This window comes from Puma concolor, chromosome C1, assembly GCF_028749965.1.
Source record: "Puma concolor isolate L17-30 chromosome C1, mPumCon1.1.hap2, whole genome shotgun sequence".
Taxonomy (NCBI): domain Eukaryota; kingdom Metazoa; phylum Chordata; class Mammalia; order Carnivora; family Felidae; genus Puma; species Puma concolor.
Window position 1 is genome coordinate 111,483,147 of NC_141674.1, and position 20,367 is coordinate 111,503,513.

Genomic DNA, 20,367 nt, shown 5'->3' on the forward strand with positions numbered 1-20,367 from the left:
AGGGGTACTTGAGACTCATCTTTGTTGCCTTGAGCTACTATCGTCCTACCAATCAGTTATCTTACAGAACTGTGCACGATAGAAAGGAGAGATTTAAGCCCCTCTTATTTCTAACTTGTCACAAAAGTCCAGGCCTAAATTACCATCTGGGAAAGGAGGAGGGGAACATAATACAGATCCAAATTTTGCTTCCCCGGTTTTCGCTAAGACTTCTACAGGTGTACAAACTCCAATCTTCCACCCCAAACAAAACAACAAAGCAACACCATCCCCTTTGGCTTCTTTGTAATCTGGAAAAAACTGAGCAAGTGCACAGCGCCCGAGCCTTGCGTCAGGATCCCCCCTCTAGCCGGCCTGATTCAACCCGAGGGTGTACCGCTCTGGGGCGGCCCAGCCCGGTGCGCAGTGCCTGAGGCGGCGCGCTCGGCGCAAACCCCACAGAATAGCTCCAGTTCAGCGCACCCGATTCTCCCACGGTGCTTAGGCTTTGCTAGCCGGGGTTGGCCTTCGGTGGTGACATCAAGTCCCACACACCGCGCGGGGAAGTGAGCACAGTCAGGAAAACCCTCGGCCCTGCCTGCGGCCTCTTCGGCCCGCTGCAGTCGGCCTGCATTACCCTTTTCCCGTGCCGCACCTCCATGGGGAAAATGCAACCTAGTGCCATCAGCTGAGGCAAAGGGGTGGGATTCACTACCTTTTAACTAAGCAAAGAGAAAAGGCAGAATCCACTCTAGGCAGCAAAGGGGTGTGTTACACGGGCCGGGTCGCCCGGAGGTCCCGCCCAGGCCCGCCCTCCTGGCACCGAAGACTACATTTCCCACAGGACCCCGCGGCTCCGAGGGGCAGGCTCGTCCGCTCTCCGGCTCATACTGGGCGGTGACTGGCTTCCCCAGAGGGAGGCGGGGTCTACCCCAGCCAATAGATGAGAGGCTCGTTACGGCGGCGGAAGCAGCGGCGCTGGGCTGAGGGGTGGGGGGCAGAGTGCTAGCGCCCCGGCGGTGGCGGCAGGTCCAGAGCCTGAGGACGTCGGCCCCAAAAGCAGAGAGCGCACAGGAGCGAGCTCGAGGCGGCGCGGCGGCCCCTCGGCGCAGCACCCAGGTAATGGCGGGACGGGCGCCTGGGAGGGGAGGGGAGGAGAGGGGAGGAGACGAGGGGGCGGGGCGGCTGAGCCGGGCTGCAGCGTCCGTCCCGCTGAGCGTCCCTGGGGAAGGGCAGCGGTGCCTCGTCTCCTGCGGCTCAGATCTACGCTTTTCCATGAGCTGGGCATGGCAGTTGGGCCGGCGGCAGGGACCCGGTGTCCTGCGGCAAGGAAGAGAGAGGCTCCAGGAGGGGTGGGCTGTTTCGGGCTTGGGGGTGTGGCGGGCGTGGGCCCTGGCGGGGAAGTAGAGCGGCTGGGGGAACGCCGGCGGGCGGGCGGCCCAGGGAGTTTGGCTCCTGGAGCAGTTTAAAGTGACTCTCCACATCCGGGCCCTGCGCCCGCCGCTTTCAGACCCCGACCGAGGCGGGGCCTCCCACCTCTCCGCCCCACTCGCCGGGAGCGCTTGTCTTCCTCTGCCATTGGCTCAGCCTCGAGGGGTTTGGGCTGCCCCGGCGAGGCTCGCGCCTGATTGGCTGGGAGTCGGCGGGAGGGTGGGGCGGGATCAGAGCGCGCAGGCCTCTGCGGATTGGTGCGGGCCCTCGAATGACGCGCCCGGCGTGGGGCCAATGGGCGGGCGGGGGAGGTAGGGGCAGGTTCGGGGGCAGAGTACTGGAGCGGAGCCCCGGTGGGGTGGCGGGGGTGAGCGGGGCCGGCTGGGCTGGACAGCGGCGGGCCCGAAGTGGGCTCCGGTAGGATCCGTCTCCACGACTCCGGAGCCCAACGCTGCCACCGAGATGGGCCCTCCACGGCACCCCCAGCCCGGCGAGATGGAAGCGGGAGGTGCGGGCGGCGGGCGGCGGCTGCAGGTAAAGAGGCACGCCGCTTGTGCTAGGGATCCCTAGAATGCCGTCCTCCCTCTAACCCGAGAGTCTCAGACACCTGAAGTGTGTCTGGAAACCTGTGTTCTCCAATCTCAGCGGTGGGCTTTGGGGTGGGGGTGGGGTTGCGTGCGAATCGAAAGACCGGTAGAGCTTGGCTCTTGAGGGAAAAGTGGGGGTCGATTTAGAGAAAGTGGTGAAGGTCTCTGGTTCCTCTGGCTTAGTGGGGGGTGGGGGTGGTCTGTGAGAGAAAGGAGGAGGAAATCGGTAAACGGAGGCCTGTGCAGAAAATCATTTGAGAGTTCTTTTGAAGTAGGTCTTGATGTCAGGTTTCTGATTTCTTAGAACAAGGTATCTCCCCTCAGATTCCTCCTATGACATACACATGACAGTTGTGGTCACCTTGGTGTAAGCTTCAGTCTTTAAAAGGACATGCTGTTTTCCATAAAACTTTATACCGATGTATATGTATTGTGTTAATACCTGTCATATGGCTGTTGTACAGAATTCAGTGTTGATTTTTTAGAGTGGTAAGCTGTATTTATGGAGTGTCATAGTATCCCCCAACACCACACAAATGATTTTATTATTGAACCTATGTCCACTAAAAACTTAACAGAATTTAGTTTACTTCTGCACTGTATATTGATCACAAATAATTGTTCTAGGTGAATGATGCTGCATTTGCTTTTCTAAAGGAAAGTATAGGTACTGGAGATGCTTTAATTTCTCATTATTGATTCTAACGTGAGAATTTAGTAATAACCATATGACTGTATGCACTGCAGGTGGAAATGAGTTCTCAACAGTTTCCTCGGTTAGGAACCCCATCCACTGGGCTAAGCCAGGCTCCTTCACAGATTGCAAACAGTGGTTCTGCAGGATTGATAAACCCAGCTGCCACAGGTGAGATATGCGGTGTTCTCCTATATTGCTTCTTGTTTTAAGAATGTTGCCAGTTTTGGGGGGGTGCCTGGATGGCTCAGTTAGTTCAGTATCCGATTTCAGCTCAGGTCATGATCTCATGGTTTGTGGGTTCAAGCCCCACATCAGGCTCTGTGCTGACAGCTCAGAACCTGGAACTTGCTTCCGATTCTGTGTCTCCTTCCCTCTCTGCTCCTCCTCTGCTCACACTCTGTTTCTCTTTTTCTCAAAAATAAATAAACATTTAAAAAAAATTTTTTTTAATTAGCAAATTCCTTGTGGGATTTTAGTAAATACTAGGTTATCAAATTTGAATAAAGGATATATTACAATTCTAATCTAAACAAGGCTTTTTAAATTCCTTTTTTAATTCTTTCACATGTACTAGAGTATACCAGAAACCTGCATTAAAGCATTCCTACAAGAACTATATTTTTAATACAGTAGTGTGTTCTCCTTTAATTAACGCCCAGAGTATTAATAGTGCCATGAGAGAGTCCAAACTGTGTAAGGCATAGTTCTTGCCTTTTATGAGCCTATGAACTAGGAAAAAGGTTTGAAAAAAAAAAGTACATTTGACCCTTGAAAAATATGGGTTTGAACTCCATTACATGTGGATTTTTTCTGAAAAAAATAGTAAAGTACTGTAAATGTATTTTGTCTTCCTTATGATTTTTTTTTCAATAATTTTTTTTAAATTTTTTAAAAATTTATTTTTAGAGATAGAAGGTAGGTGAATGTGGGGGAAGGACAGAGTGAGAGAGGGAAAGAGAGAATCCCAAGCAGGCTCCACACTCAGTGTAGAGCTGGAAGCAGGGCTCGATCTCACAACCATGAGATCATGACCTAAAGCAAAGTCAAGACTGGGCTGCTCTGTTTCTGATTCTGTGTCTCCCTCTCTCTCTGCCCCTCCCCCGTTCATGCTCTGTCTCTCTCTGTCCCGAAAAAATAAATAAACGTTAAAAAAAAAAAATTAAAAAAAAAAAAAAAAAAAAAAAAAAAAAAAAAAAAAAAAGACTGGGCTGCTCAACTGACTGAGCCACCCAGGTGCCTCTTCCTTATGATTTTCTTACTAGCATTTTTTTCTGTAGCTTCATTTATTGCAAGAATATGATATATGATACTTACAACATACAAAATATGTATGTCAACTGTTACAGGTAAGGTTTCTACTCAACAATAGACTATTAGTAGTTAAGTTTAAGGGAATCAAAAGTTATATGCAGATTTTTGACTGCAGGTGTGGCCATCACCTAACCCCTACATTGTTCAAGGATCAACGGAATATGCACACATATATGCACTTAGTTTTTGGTTGTATACCCTTTGAGTGCTATAGGTCCGTGGTCCTCAGCAGGGATGATTTTGCATTCCAGGGAATAATTTGACAATGTCTGGATACATTTTTGGTTGTCACAACTAGGGGGTGCTATTGACATCTGATAGTTAAAAGTCAGGGATGCTGCTAAATGGGCCTTAGAGCTTCCCCTGCCCCCGTGCCCCCAAGTATCCAGTCCAGTCAGTAGTGCTGAAGTTGAGGAACTCCTTCAAGTGGTCTTTTCTCTAAATATGTCAAGAAAAAAGTTGGCACTGCAAAGTGGAGTATTTCTTTTTCTATTCCCTTTTCTTCACCTCCTGCTTCCTAAGTTCCTTATCGTGGTAAATGGTACCACTGTCTGCTCATTGCTCAAACCAGGAACATGGCCTCATCTTTAATTGCTCTGTCTCTCTCTCTTATCTGTGAGCTATGGCCCTTTGTCTAGTGTTTCAACCTCATTATGCCTTTGCTTCCCTCCTGCCAACTTTTTTTTCTTATAAATTCATTTCAGTTCTCTTTAGACTTGAAATAACTTTAAGCTACTTTATGTCTCCTGCTTAATAGTAGCTACTCATTTTCTAAATGAATGACAAAAAGTTCCCAATTTTCTTGACTCTGAGACTTTATACATTCTGTTCCTTTTGCCACAATCTTCCTTCTTCCTTTTCACACTCACTTATCTGATTAATTTCTGTTCTTCCTTGAGCTTTCATCTCAGATGTCACTTTCTCTAGGAGGTGTTTACTGATTCCACCATCCACAAGTCAGGGGTTGGACCTCCTGGAATGAGGGCTAGAACCACGTCCACCTTGCGTACCTTTGTATTTGCTGTACTTGCTACATCATAGGACACAAAGTAGTGGTCATCAAGTCCTTACAGAGCCACTTAAAGTTCTTTGCTTTTTAATAAATATTTTTTACAGTATTTTGTCTTTGATATAAATTCATAGAATAATTTAAAGAAACATAGCTTAGGGGCACCTGGTGGCTCAGGCAGTTAAGTGTCCAACTTTGGCACAGGTCACAGTCTCATGGTTTGTGAGTTTGAGCCCCGCATCAGGCACTGCGCTGACAGTGCAGAGCTGGCTTGGGATTCTCTCTCTCCACCCCTCTCTCTGCCCCTCCCTGACTTGCATGCTTGCGCTCTCTCTCTCTCTCTCTTAAAATAAATAAATAAATAAATAAGCATAGCTTAAAGGGAGTATTTTTGAATGTCTATTTGCAGAGAATTATGCTACTTATTAAAAATGGTGTCATTTAGGAATAATTGCCCTCAGATTTTGTTGAGGAAATCATTGACTTAAAATTGTCTGTAATTTTACTTGTGAATAGTGTGTGTTTTTTCCTTCTATTGCTCTCAGAGAAGGAAACAAAAGTTTTCCATAAGGAGTTAAATATTTTCTTGATATTTCCTATCGCTTTTATCAGAAGTAAAAGCATATCAGGATCTCAAACACGTTCAAATTTCAGAAGTGTAGACTACAACCAGTGTTCTTAACTACCCTTTCAGGATTCTTTTCAGGTAAAAATAAGCTGAAGTGAAGAACTCAGATATCTGGAAGGAAATGATAAATGGTTTCAAAAAGATCTTAACAGGAAATGGTCAGTAAAGTGTATCTTAATGAAATTGTCAAAAATCAAAGTCTTCCTGGACAAATAGGTTTGGGGAAAGTTGTTAAATTGCCCATTCCCTCAAAAATTTAATTATGGGAAGATCTGTTTGGATAACAGGGAAGGTTCAAAACATCATATATAAAGAAAATACTAGGGTGCCTGCCTGGCTTAATCAGAATAGCATGTGACTCTTGATCTTGGGGTGGTAAGTTCGAGGCCCACATTGGGTATAGAGATTACTTAAAAAAAATTTTTAAAGCCCTTTAAAGAAAAGGGGGAGCCGGGTGGCTCAGTCAGTTGAGCATCCAACTCTTGATTTCGGCTCAGGTCTTCATCTCACACTTAGTGAAATCTAGCCCTGTGTCAGGCTCTGTGTTGATAGCACAGAACCTGCTTGGGATTCTCCTGCTTGGGATTTTTTTTAATGGGCAAACTTTGAATAGACCGATCACCAAAGATGCTATAGGAATGTCCAATAAGCACATGAAAGATACTCAATTGTGTTATTTCCTCAAGGCTATGCAAACTAAACCACAGAAAATACTACATATCTACTATACTGACTAAAATTAAATACCAGCAATACCAAGTTTGAGGTGTTCATGGAGCAAGTAGAATCCATACCTTCTTGTTGGGAACGCCAGATAATCTAGCTACTTTCGAAACAGTTTGGCAGTACTTCATAGAGTTAAATATAAACTTGACCATACAACCTAGCAATCCCATTCCTAGATATTTCCCCAAGATAAATGGAAATGTATGTTCAAAGACTCATACTTCAGTGTTCCTAGAAGCAATGTTCATACTTCAGTGTTCCTAGAATCAGTGTTCCTAGAAGCAATAGCCATAAACTGAAAACAACCCAGAATTTATCAGCTGGTGACTAGATAAAGTTTGGTTTACACATACAGTGGAAAACTACTTAATAAAAAGGAGCAGACTGCTAGCATATAGAACAACATAGATGAACCTTAAAAACATTATACAGTTAACCGTTGAACAACCTGAGGGTTAGGGTCACTGGCCCTCTGAGTCAATTTGAGTATAACTTTGACTCTCCCAAAACTTTACTAATAGCCTACTGTTGAGCAGAGCCTTACTGATGACATAAACAATCGATACATATTTGTGTTTTATATATCATATACTGTATTTTTATAATGAAGTAAGCTAGAGAAAAGATAATGTTACAGAGAAAAGCCTAAGGAAGAGGTGCACCTGGGTGGCTCAGTTGGTTGAGGGTGTGATTCTTGATTTCTGCTCAAGTCATGATTCCAGGGTTGTGGGATCAGTGCCCGTGTCAGGCTCCATGCTGAGTGTGGAACCTGCTTAGGCACATGCATGGTCTCTCTCTTTCTAAAATAAAGAAAGAAAGAAAGAACAGCATATGGAAGAAAAAATCATTTACAGCACTGTACTGTATCAAAAGCCGCGTGTAAGTACAGCTGTGCAATTCAAATCCATGTTGTTCAAGGACTGACTATACTAAGAGAAAGAAACCGACACAACAGACCAAATATTGTATGATTCTATTTGTATGAAATTCCAGGAAACACAAAGCTATAGTATTAGAAAGCAAATTAATGGTTTCTAAGGGGTAGGAGGGTCTGAGGGAGGGAACTGACTGCAAAGGGGCATGAATGAACCGGTAAGAGTAATGGAAAATGTTCTCCATCGTGATTGTATTGTGGTTAGAATACTGTATACTCCTGCAAAAACTCATCTAATTTTATACAAAGGATTAGTGGATTTTCTATGTAAATTATACCTCAGTTAAGCTGACTGACTAAAAAATGGACAAAATATAGAAACATACACTTCATGGGGCATCTGCATGGCTTAGTCGGTTAAGCATCCGACATCAGCTCAGGTCATGATCTCACGGCTCATGGGTTCGAGCCCCATGTTGGGCTCTGTGCTGACAGCTCAGAGCCTGGCGCCTGCTTCGGATTCTGTCTCCTGTCTCTGCCCCTTCCCCACTCACACTCTATCGGTCTCTCAAAAATAAATAAATGTAAAAAAAAAATTTTTTTTTGAAAAGAAACATATACTTCACAAAGGAAGATATTTATGAATGGCCTGTGACCACATAAAAAGAAGTTGCACATCACTAGTCATCATGGAGATGCTAACTGAAATCACCATGAGAACCCCGCTAAACACCCACTGGAATGTCTGTGTATCAAGAATTGTGAGGATAAGGAGCTGCTAGAACTCTGATCCACTGGCTGATGGGACTATAACACGATACAACCACTTTGGAAGGTATTTTGGCAGTCCCCTGTAAACATTTACTTACCATTTGACCCAGCAGTTCTACTCCTAGCCTGTTGGTTAAGAACGTAAAAAAAAAAAACAAAACTGTTTTTGAACTCTCTAGTCTCCGAATAGCCATTTTATTGTATGTAAATTGTACATCAATAGAGTGGTTTTAAAAATCAAAGTAAAAAAAATCTGAATGACCAGGGAGAAAAATCAACATATAACAAAATGTAAAATATACATCTGTCTTTTCACGTAACACCTGTACTCAGAGATTTTTTTCCTGAGGAAATCGCTGGACAAGAACTCAAAATACATATGGATGTTTATCCCAGAGTTGTTGATAATAGCAAAAATTTGGAAATAACCTAAAAGCCCATCAGTGATATAATGGTTAAAAAAGCTATGGTATATCCAATGGAATTTCATTTAGCTTTTTTAAAAATTTTATTTATTTATTTTGAGAGAGAGAGAAGGCATGCATGGGAGGGGCAGAGAGAGAGGGAGAGAGAGAGTCCCAAGCAGGCTCTGCCCTGTCAGCACAGAACCCAATGTGGGAGTCAAATTCCCTCAATTTTTAAATTGTTTTTAAATACTTACATGTTGTTCCGGTCCACAATTCCCAAAGAAAGAGTGTATAGCAAAAAGTATCTCTCCTATCCCTATTCTCTCAGAATCTACTTTCTTTCCCATCAAGAAATCAAGATACTTTGGGAGTTATGTTTCTACATAAGAAAATAAAGGCATGTATGATTACTTTTTCACTGTTCTGTACCTTGCTTTTTTCCTTTAGATATGTTTTTGCATAATGCACATTACCGATTTTTTAATAAGAATACCTAAAAAGCTTCCTTGTCTTATTTTTATAGTTACATGGTAGTCTGGGAGTATACCGGAATTTATACATCCAGTCACCTGTTGATAGATGCGTAGGTTTTAAAAATTCCTTTACTGGAATAAAAATGGTGAAACAAATAATGGACACAAGTCATTTTACACACGTACTATGTATTTTATAGGATACATTGCTGCAAGTGGAATTGTTGAGTTTCAAAAGGTGTACATAATGATGATAGGATTGTAATAATGATAGAGATCTCCATGTTTGTTTTGTAGGAAATTTGTTTTGAAAAGGTGTATGTTCTTGGGCTTAAGAATATTTATGTTATCTTTTTAATGTTAGGTTTTTATAACTTTTTAAATAAATACCTTAAATGAAAGCATCCTGTCTTGCATTGCTCTTCCAACTGTTTGAGATCATTTTTTTTTTTATTTTTTTTAATGCCTTCTTATTTTTGAGAGAGAGTAAGTGGGTGAGGGGCAGAGAGAGAGAGAGAGAGAGAGAGGGAGACACAGAATGCAAAGCAGGCTCCAGGTTCTGAGCTATCAGCCCAGCCGACAGCTGTATGTGCTGTTTACTTCATTAGTATTATTTAACACTGAAAGCATATGACATGAGGTTTCTCCCTTAATGCCCTTACTAGTCAATGATGAATCTAGTCGAGAGGCTGAAGTCACTGCCAGGGAGCACATGGGTTCCAGCGGCTCCCTCCAGTCCCGTGAAGAGAAGCAAGAGCCTGTTGTGGTAAGGCCCTATCCGCAGGTGCAGATGTTGTCTACACACCATGCTGTTGCATCGGGCACACCCGTCACAGTGACAGCCCCACCAGCACATCTGACGCCAGCAGTGCCACTCTCCTTTTCGGAGGGACTTATGAAGGTAATGGAGAGGTTTAAAATTTCACATTAAACCACAGCTAAGGACTGGCTCATGTTCCTGACAGTATTCACAGAGTCTTAGGCCGCATCCAGGATCACAGTGTTCTCTTTTTGACCCATCAGTTCAGCTCTTTTCTGTCGCTCAGAGCTCTGCTGTTCTGCAGTGCCTATCTTGTGCCGCTGGGCAGTTGGCATCACAGGATCTTTTCTAGTATCCATTTTGACATTGACTTTATTCAAGTTAATGGGCATGCTGACTTAGTTTTTATCTTGGAGTGGCACTCTTCTCCAAGGTTTTGTTTTAAAGCTCACTAATTTGGGGGTATCTGAGAATATCGCCTTGTGTATTACCTTGTCGCAATGTTTTAGTTACTGGGAGTTTTGTTTACTTCCGCCCAAACTTGGGATGCAGCATTGTACAGAAGAAAGAATGTGGGCTGTGAGCCATCCAAGTCTGGGCTTCAGTCCCAGTTCCAGTTTTTACTGTCTGTGTGGCTTGGAGCAAGTGACATAGCCTTGCTTTGTATGCTTCCTCATCTGTAAAATGGAAATGCTGGTACTTGAGTGGAAGAGCTGTGATGCTAAGAGATAAAATATATAAGGCTTCTGGATCTTTCCTGGCCCTCTCCAGGTTTGATTTGTGTACTTTTTTAACTATAGAAGGAAATGCATCACTCGTAAAAAGCTATTGATTGTTTCGTGTGGTTTTCTGTTCGCAGCCGCCCCCGAAGCCCACCATGCCTAGCCGTCCCATTGCTCCTGCTCCACCTTCTACCTTGTCACTTCCCCCCAAGGTTCCAGGGCAGGTTACCGTTACCATGGAGAGTAGCATCCCTCAAGCTTCAGCCATTCCTGTGGCAACAATCAGTGGACAACAGGTTTTTCTCCTCTTAATTTGCTGATTTTCAAACTGAGATGCCAAACTGTTGATCATTATTTATTGAATGCCAGCAGTACATTAGGCACTGTATTAAATTAAAAAATTAAATGGTCACTGGTATCTGCAAGGGGAGGATAGCAGGTTTGAGAGAGAAGGATATCTGCAGGGAGTAAAACCAACATGCACAGTGGTCTTTGTCATTTGGCCAGTATGTATTGAGCATCTGCTATGTGTGAGGCACCACCGTCCATGTGAGATACAAGTCTAGACAAGACTGTCCGTATCCTTGAGGTGCTCAGAGTCCACTTGTGCTGGTTAGCTTTGGGGGGTGGAGAACAGCCTCGTGGCAGTAATGCTGCTCTAGGATTTTTCTCTGAGGAGGATGATGATGTATGTCTTGGGCACCTAGCAGGTGCCCTCAAGCAGCTCATCAGTCGTGAACATTTATTTTGTAGTCTCATGTTTTAGCTTATGTTTTTTGGCTGAAATTCTACTCCTACTCTATAATATGTATATGATTTATTTAAATATTTTTAATTATTGACCAGTGAAAAAACCTGAATCTAAAAACTTTCCCTTCAAGTTTTTAAGAAAAAAATTGGTATTCCAAGAAGACACTATGTTTTTTGTTTTTTGTTTTTTCTCTTGTCATACTGCTGAGTACTCCCAGAAATACTGGAACCCCCACCTGGGTATCACTGGCATCAGGGTTGGGAGCCTGTGAGGAAGGTCCTCTAAGGAGGGGAGGAGTTGAAGAACTCGTATGGCAGTACCTGCTGAGTGCTAATTGACATTTGCTTAGAAGTCCTGCATAACATAAAGAGTGGATGAATGCAGTGGCACGTAAAAAAAATAGAATAGGAAATAAGAATAAAATAGAATAAGCTTTTGGCTTATTCTAAAATAGAATAAAATAAAATAGAATAAGCTTTTTGCCAACGCAGAGAGAACAAGTGTGAAAGACTAATATTGGAGATGAGAGTGTCCCAAAGTGGGCAAATGAGTTCATCTGTTAGAGATCTAGCACCTACTGTGGCTCAAGGCAGTTGAAGTGTCCTCACAGTCACTTACCCCATGCTTGAGGGCATGGGTCTTCATGTAGTATGTTGCATAAAAAAAACTAAACATCCTTTCCCTTGGGGTACTCACTGTCTAAAAGGAACACCCTGACCCACATTTGGAGGCAGCTGACCTCCTAGAAGCAATGGCTAAGCATCAATGGCTAAGACCAAGCACATGAAAATAACATTATGTCCTGTTTCTTGCAGGGACATCCCAGTAACCTGCATCATATCATGACCACAAATGTACAGATGTCTATTATCCGCAGCAATGCTCCTGGGCCCCCTCTTCACATTGGAGCTTCTCATTTACCTCGAGGTAAAAACTGTACGTTTTGCTTAAGTTCTCAAAATGCATTGGCAGATACACATTTGGTAAGAGATACAGTAATAAAAAATGTATCTAGAATCAGCTTATTAAAGTTATAGGACAGCAGGAATAAACTTAGAGCAATACACATTTTTGGCATGGTCAAATATGTGCTAATTACAGTCATACCCCAACAAGCATGTGTGTATGCTTTTGGGTGTAAACTTTAAACAATTCAGATTTTTAGTAGGGTCTAAAGATTGTCCTTTATAATGAGGAACGCCTCAGACTTATGACAGTCCAAAATGATCTTGATGTTTAGAATAAAGTCACAAATACGAATACTGAATATTTTAAAGGTTTAGTGATAATGGTAACTCAATTAATACAGCTGTAAGATGGATTTATTCTTACAGTTAAATTGTGAAAGGTTGTCAAGTATTAAATTCAGTGACTTTTCTCAGCTACTTCATCAGCCTTATGTTGGAGAGTGTAAAATCATTGTTGGCAAAATCAGGCTAACAAGTACAAAACCAGGTTTACTTGGTCATAACGTAATTCATTGGTCCCCAGAGCAAAGTTCACAGATTGCAAGGGCATCTGTGTTAGATCGAAAGTACTTTCGTGAAAATACTAAGATGTCATTTGCCTGTATTTGACAATACAAAGGCAGAGGTAGTTCAGGTGAACCCTCACTGATGGTTAAACCGCTGGAGCCTTGCCCTAAATGAAGGCAGCAGCCCCGCGCTGTGCTATTCAGTGTGTGCCTGTCTTCTGCATCCTTGCAGTTAACAAAACAGAAAACAGTTTCATTTCATAGTGTCCTTGAAGAAGCAAAACAGTTTACTAATATTAACAAATCACAACCCGTGAGTGCACTTTTTAAAATTTTCTATGTGACAAAAGGGAAGTATACAATACGACATGTCAGCTAAATTACTGACATACTGAGTTTTAGAACATATCTGCACTCTTTTCCTAGGGCATATGATTAGAATATTTAAATGGTGAGCCCATAAGCCATACTAATGACAAAAATTATTTTCCAGGTGCAGCCGCTGCTGCTGTGATGTCCAGTTCTAAAGTGACCACGGTCCTGAGGCCGACTTCCCAGTTGCCAAATACTGCTACAGCTCAGCCGGCAGTACAGCATATCATTCACCAACCTATCCAGGCATGTCAGCTTGTGGGTAGTCAGCCAGCAAGTATCAAGTGCCTACTCAGAGTTCTTGACTCTGCTAGAGCCTGGGAGAGTCCTTTGACCTCACGTGACTTTTGATCTAGTCGCCAAGGTGTCCAGAAGGTTGAGTTCTATACGGTGTGAGATGATCAGCCACAGAGATTTAGAAGAGCAGGGCCAAGGGAAGCTGTCGTAGGGATGGGTGTAGAGGGAGATTCAGAGAAGTGAAGAGGCGGTGAAAGGGAGTGAGACTATGCACAGTGGCAAGGAAGACCATGGCACTTGTATACTGGGTTTAGTAAAGGTGAGCCAGAACGGAGAAGTTTTAATTCAGATAGGGATGTATGAGCCCCTAAATACTTCGTGCACATTTTTATACACGTGTGTGTGCTTTTCAAGAAAGACAGTCTGTGTCTTTCAACTTTTTTCCAAGGAAATCTATGGCCTCAATAGTACTGAAGTATACTGTGTTATGAGGTGATACTGTGATGTCTCTGAATTCAGAGCTTGAAGATACAGAGTGTAAACTTGATTTTATACACAGCAGAGAGCCACTAAGTTTTTTGAACATAGTAATATGAGATCACAGAAATCTCTTTGAAAGATTAATGTAGCTGAACCACAGACGGTAGATGCATGTTCAAATACTTTTGGGGGCCAGACTGGTCACATATATGGGACAGCTGGGTTTAACACAATCAGGAAGATTGCTGGGTAGGACACTGGGTAGTACATGTCCAGCCTAGAGTTTTCAATTTAAAACAAGAGGGCTTGCTGGCTAACAAAGCACATTTGGAGACTCATTCGGCCCCTGGAGTGTAAATGGTATACAGGAAGGACAGGAGAAAGAACCCAAACGGGGAGTTCTAAAGCTAGTGTGATGACCTGGTGTGAGACAAGCTGTAGCAGTAGGCGTAGGCACTGCAGATCGAAGGTCTGGAGATAAGAGGCAGATCCAAATGGGCAGCATTTGCGAATTGAACTGCATGTGTCAGGGTCAAGAAAGGGACTACTCAGAAGAGCTCAGATGATCGAAAGAAATGACAGTGGACAAGCCAGTGAAGCCCAGGGTGGAACTTGTCTGGTGAAGATTTTATACACAGATGTAGTATAAAGGAAGGTAAGAGAAGTACATCCATGTGAAAACAGCCAGAGAGCAGCTGGGCACCCTGAATCTTCCATAAGCAAATGCTGTTTTCACGTGTTTGCTGGCTTAGAGGGCCCGAGAGCCAGCATCTCCATCCGATGGCTTAGAGCCCTCTGTGGAAAGCGCTTGGTTGTGTGGGAGTATAGAATGTCTATGTCAGAACCAACAACAAATCTGTGGGCACTCTAGATCTGAAGGGTTGGATCCCAACTACTCCCCATAGGATAAAATGTTGAATCTAGTCATATTTGGAAAGGAGGAATTTATATACTCTATCCAGCCAAAATGGGAATTTTTTTTGTAATTCTGACTCTTGGTCTTAAAATTACCTATCTGAACATAGAATTCCTTAGTCAGAATGGTGAGAATTTCCTTTCATTTGAACAACATACTTGTTTGGAGGCCCAGGTTTTAAATTACACTTACAGTGTTTGGCTTACTGTATTTTATTTTGCTTTTTGTTTTAAATGAAATATTTTTTTCTCTTTTCTTGGTAGTCTCGTCCACCTGTGACCACCTCTAATACCATCCCTCCTGCTGTGGTAGCAACAGTTTCAGCCACCAGAGCTCAATCTCCAGTCATTACTACAACAGCAGCACATGCTACTGATTCAGCACTCAGGTATATTTGGGGCTGAAAAGATCTAGCCCTCCTTCTTTACCTTTTTCTTTTCTTCATCCTTTCATTTACCTCAGTAAATACTCCTTGAGTGCTTTTCTATGAGCTCTGTAGTGTTCTAGATACTAGAGGTAAAGCAGTGAACAACGAGACATTCCTGCCCTCATAGAGTTTCTATTTTTAGGGGCTGGAGACACACAAAAACAAAGTGTCCTAGATGGTGCAAAGTGCTTTGGGGAAAAATTAGATAGGGTGAGATTTGGAGCGACAGGGTAGGCAGTGCAGGCCTACCACTTCATGTAAGATGATCCGGGAGAACTGTTGATAAGAACAGATTGGAGCCAACAGTTGAAAGATGTAATGAAGTGAGCCATATGGCTGTGTAGGATAAGAGCATTCTAAGCAGTGGGAACAGTAAGTGCAAAGGCCTGAGATTGTAGTGTGTTTGCCATGCCTAAAGAGAAGCAAAAGGCTGATGGGAGGAGAGCGGCCAGAGATTATTTTAGGAAGTAACAGGGTCTCCATATCACTTAGGGCCTTAGGAAGCCCTTTACAGATTTAGACTTTGCTGGGGTGCAGCGGGAAGCCTTACCAGAGTTTTGAGCAGAGCAGCGTCCTGATCTGAAGTTTTTGGTGGATCAGCTGTGGAGAGGCAAAGTGAGAAACAGAGAGATGGTTTAGAAGGATATGTCAGGAATCCAGGAGAGAGGATTGCTGGAGGTGGAACCTGGTTAGATCCAGAGTAGAGGTTTGAAGTTGGTTGAGGACTTCTGAAGAATTATATAGGGGCAGTGAGAGAATAGGAAGAGTTAGGATTTTGGCCCTGCCAGTTGTGTAGCTAGGAAGGTTTCGCAGCAGTAATACTGCGTGGCTAGGAAGGTGACATCATGTGGCTAGGAATGTGATGCTGCAGTAACGTGTGATGAAGAACAGTGGGAGGACTAGCTTTGGGGAGAAATCCCTGATTGGTTTTGAGCACTGGAAGATGGTGTTGACTTCTGAGCACTGAAGTGGAGATGTTGAGATAGGTTAATAGAGGAGTTTGGAGTCCAGGTAAGAGTTCTGAAGGAGATAATTCAGGAAGACCATATAGATGGGGAAGAGGTTTTTTGAGAGAAAAGGTCTCCCAGGTGAGAGGGCTGAAGGGGGAAGGAGTATTCTCAGGGGAGAGCTGAGATTCATTAGGGCAGGGAGGTAAAGGATATATTCAGATTAGAGATTGCGGATTTGCTAGAGATAGACTGTAAGTCTCTAGGCTGTATTGGAAGGTTTGGGTATCTGAAAAGGGAGAGATCAACAGGGCCCTACAGGGATAAAGTCTGGTTGATGAGGAATGATCTGGGGTGCCTCTAAGGAAGTACACCGTTGGGTGAAGACATGATGGTATTTGTCCTCCTGATCCCCAAGGCATATTGCATTGTATTGCATTGTGGGAAGGTTGTGAAAGTCGGGCAGAGACAATGGGATGTGAGCCTTGCCAGGAGGTCTTTCTTGATTAATACCTTTGGTTATGTGTTGCCTTTGGCAATATAAACAAGAAGTGATTCACTGAACAAAAGAAGGGGTAGTAGGCATGAAGACCAAAACTGTCAGAAGAGACCATCCATAAGTCTTGATTACCAGCTGGAAGCAGGGCAGAGTGGTGAGGAAGAAGTCTAGATGTCTCCTTGGTTTTTTTCCTTGTTTGACCAAGTAAGTAAAAAGGAAACAAGGGAAAGAAAGCAAATGTTAGAAATAATTTTGATTTTTGGGATACTGAGTTTATCCATGGAACAATCAAGTGGCTGTTGTCAGCAGGTGGTTGAAGAGATGTCAGAGCCAGAGATAATGGGTTTGGGAGTTATCAGCTTGTGGGCTACAGTTCAAGGTTGGGGGTATGAGTCTCACCAGGGGGAATAAATACAGTGAGAAGAGGGTCTGGAACAGAACTCTGAAGAAAGTAACTTTTAAATGTAGAAGAGTGCCTAGGACTTCTATTTAACCATTAGCTCTGTCATTCACTAGCTGTGTGGCATTAGGCAAGTTTCTCAACATTACTGATCCTTAGTTTCCTCTTCAGTAAAATGAGCATACTTTACCTTTTGGTAATTTAAAATATTGCCTGAGGTATAGAGAGACACAACTGCCCAACATAAAACAGATTATATGTTGTTCATTTTAATTTTGTATTACCTTGAAGAAGTTAATGTATTCAGGGGTGCCTGGGTGGCTCAGTCGGTTGAGTGTCCCAACTCTTGATTTCAGCTCAGGTCATGATCTCACAGTTCATAGGATTGAGCCCTGTGTTGGGCTCTGCACTGACAGCACAGAGCCTGCTTGAGATGCTCTCTCTCCCTCTCCCTCTGCTTGCTCGCTCTCTTTCTCTCTTACTCTCAAAATCAGTAAATAAACTTAAAAAAAAAAAGGTTAATATATTCAGATGGTATGAGGAGATTTGAAAGAAATGTGCAGACAATGAAAACTAGAGTTTTTTTTTTAAACCATGTTATCAAAGTATCTATCTTTTCCATTGTATTGAATTTTTAATAAAAAAATGGATGTTGAATTTTGTGAGATGTACTTTGAGCATTTTGCCAGTCTCAGTACTCTGGGCTGTAGAAATACACTAGTGAATTAAACAGGCAAAAACCCTAATGACCAGATTATTTTTCTACTTAAATCTGTAACAGTGATAGGGGCACCTGGCTGGCTCAGTCAGTTAAGTGTTCGGCTCAGATCGTGATCTCATAGCTCGTGAGTTCAAGCCCTGCATCGAGCTATACATTGACAGTACAGAGCCTACTTCAGATTCTGTCTCTCACCCTCTCTCTCTGTCCCTCCCCTGCTCACACTATTTTTGTCTTTCAAAATAAATAATTTTTTTTAAGTTTAAAAAATCTATAACAATGATAAATTTCTAATATCTAGCTCCCTTTGAATTGAGCCAGAAAGTTTATTTATTTTTTTAATTTTGTTTATTTTGAGAGAGACAGAGAGCATGTGAGTGGGGGAGGGGCACAGAGAGAGAGAGAGGGAGAATCTCAAGCAGGCTGTGTGCTGTCAGCATAGAGCCCAACGGAGAGCTTGAACTCACAAACTGTGAAATTGTGACCTGAGCCAAAGCTAAGAGCCAGATGCGCAACCAGCTGAGCCACCCAGGTGCCCCTGAAACCAGAAAGTTTAAATAGACCAATTTCTATTGGAAGAATAGAAAAAAATTTCAAAGCAACATCTCCCAGAAAAACACTAGGCCCAGACGGTTTCACTGAATTCTATCAAACTCTCAAAGACCAGATAAACCAATGATAATTAAATTGGTTTAAGGCATAGAAACAAAGGAAAGTTCCAAAAAAATTTTAAGTCTTATTCTTTTTGTTAAATAGAGTAATCCTATCTGCCAATTTTTTAAATCATTTTTTATTGTTGTTCATTGCTTGATTGAATGAACTCTATTACCTTCCTCAAAAAGAACTTACAGGACCAGTATTTTGAGTTTTCACATGTTCAGAATCATTTTGCAGTGATCACTATACTTAAGCAGTAGTTTAACTGATAATTCTTTTGTTTCTGTATTCTTTCTGTGAGTACTTTATCAAGTGTTTTTCCTCTGCCTTCCAGAACTAGATGATGTACAGAAGTAAGGCCAGCTTGATTTCTTTTTTTAAACACCTTAAAAGGATCTTGATATTTTTGCCTGATTGCCTAAGATTTTTTTTCTTTGTTTTTTGTTTTGTTGTGTTTTGTTTTTGTTTTGTTTTTTTAGAGAGAGAGAGAGAGAGCATGAACAGGGGAAGGGGTCGGGAAGGGAAGAGAGAATCTTAAGCAAGCTCCATCCTATGCACTGAGCCCAGTATGGGGCTCAGTCTCGACTCTAGGATCATGGCCTGAGCTGAAACCAAGAGCTGGAAGCTCAACCAACTGAGCCACTCAGGTGCCCCTAAGGCTCTCTATCTTTGAATTTCGATGATTTAACTGGGATTTGTTTTGTAGCGACCACTGTGTATTGTTCTGTTCTGAAACATGGTGTATGTTTTTAATCTGCAGCGTGACACCATATTTATGAACAGTTTTCTTGGATTGTGTCTTTATTCTATTCCATTTTAGTGGGAGGGGGCACCCAGTTATGTGTTTGTTGGATCCTTTTTGCATGACTTCCTTATCTAAGCCTTATTAACTTTTCCCCCTTTTGATTCTGCTTACTTTTCTCACAATCTTCTCTGTTTCTTACTGAGTTTCTACCATTGTCTGGCATGCTCTACTTTTTAGTTTTGCTTTCAGTCCTGATGCAGCTGAATATTTTCTTCTGTTTTTCTCTTGAGCTATGCTTATTTTAGCCCCTTCTGTTGTCTAATCATTATGTCCAGTGAGCTCTTACATCTTTGCTTTGTGTTTTCATTTCTGGAAGCAGTTATTGCATCAGGTTTCTTCATTCATGGCACAATTTTCATCTGCTTAGTGAAAGTATTTCTAGTGAACTTCCCCTTTTTCTGTCCACCATTTTTCTTATAGCATCATGAGATAGATCCTGTGCTGGTTGCATTCTGACTACTCATCTTTGAATGGAGTTGAATGTATTCTGCATCATCTATTTGTAATTGGTTCTTGTTGTAGGCTGGGCTGTGTACTGGATTAGGGGAGATTTTCCTAATGGCTCAGAATCCTGTGTTTGTATTTTCTTGGTCATTACTTCTCTCCTGCTAGTGAAGATAGATTGTCCCAAATGGCAGTTTCTGTCTTCCCTGCATCTCACCACATGCTGTTTGTTTGTTTGTTTGTTTGTTTGTTTGTTTGTTTTTTAAAGTAAACTCTGTACCCAACATGGGACTTGAACTTATGACCCTGAGATGAAGGATCACGTGCTCTACCAACTGAGCCAGCCAGGTGCCCCTCACCACACCCTGTTTTTCACATGGCACTTATTTGTGTGTGTGGTTAATAGTTTAACCCTACATCGTTGATTCCTGGATCTTGGAACTGGTCCGAGTCCAGGTTCTGCTTCAGTGACCCCTCTGATTGTTACAAACAAAAGATTATGGTTTCCTGTGTCAGAGTATGCTCCTCGCTTTGGAGAATTATACTTGACTGGATCTTGTCCCTTAAATTATAGCCACAGAAATCCTGTCTGTATTGGCTCATGTTTGAGTATCACTGCCTTGGCCGTTCTGCTACCCCTTCTGTGGTTTGAGTTTTCAGGTCTCTCTCTCCTAGTTTTGCCAAAGATGGAGACTGAATTCCTTTTTCTTTTCCTTGTTACTGTTTTCTGAGAGGTGAGAAAATCCCAAACCAGCAGTCTCTGCCTACAGCACTTCTTGTCCTCACTCTAAAGTGAAGCAAACATCCAGTTTAACACTGGAGGATGCTCATTAGTCTACTCATTGTAAATTAACCACATATTTTC

The 20,367-nt window shown here is 42.7% G+C and overlaps 1 protein-coding gene across 10 annotated transcripts in view; it reads left to right on the forward strand.

Annotated features, from left to right (window-relative positions):
• The first annotated feature begins 946 nt into the window (after positions 1-946).
• SAP130 (Sin3A associated protein 130) overlaps positions 947-20,367 on the forward strand; it is an 80,492-nt gene continuing 61,071 nt past the window's right edge. For 2 of the 10 annotated variants that reach the window (XM_025934947.2, XM_025934946.2), the window contains exons 1-7: positions 1,801-1,944; positions 2,745-2,862; positions 9,559-9,794; positions 10,513-10,671; positions 11,942-12,053; positions 13,094-13,218; positions 14,869-14,993. In XM_025934947.2, the coding sequence (XP_025790732.1) occupies positions 1,873-1,944; positions 2,745-2,862; positions 9,559-9,794; positions 10,513-10,671; positions 11,942-12,053; positions 13,094-13,218; positions 14,869-14,993 (947 nt within the window). In that variant the 5' untranslated portion in view covers positions 1,801-1,872. Of the gene's footprint in view, positions 1,099-1,796; positions 1,945-2,744; positions 2,863-7,853; positions 8,078-9,558; positions 9,795-10,512; positions 10,672-11,941; positions 12,054-13,093; positions 13,219-14,868; positions 14,994-20,367 lie in introns of those variants that run through there. The other 8 variants (XM_086718295.1, XM_086718299.1, XM_025934948.2 and 5 more) reach the window with 8 other exon arrangements.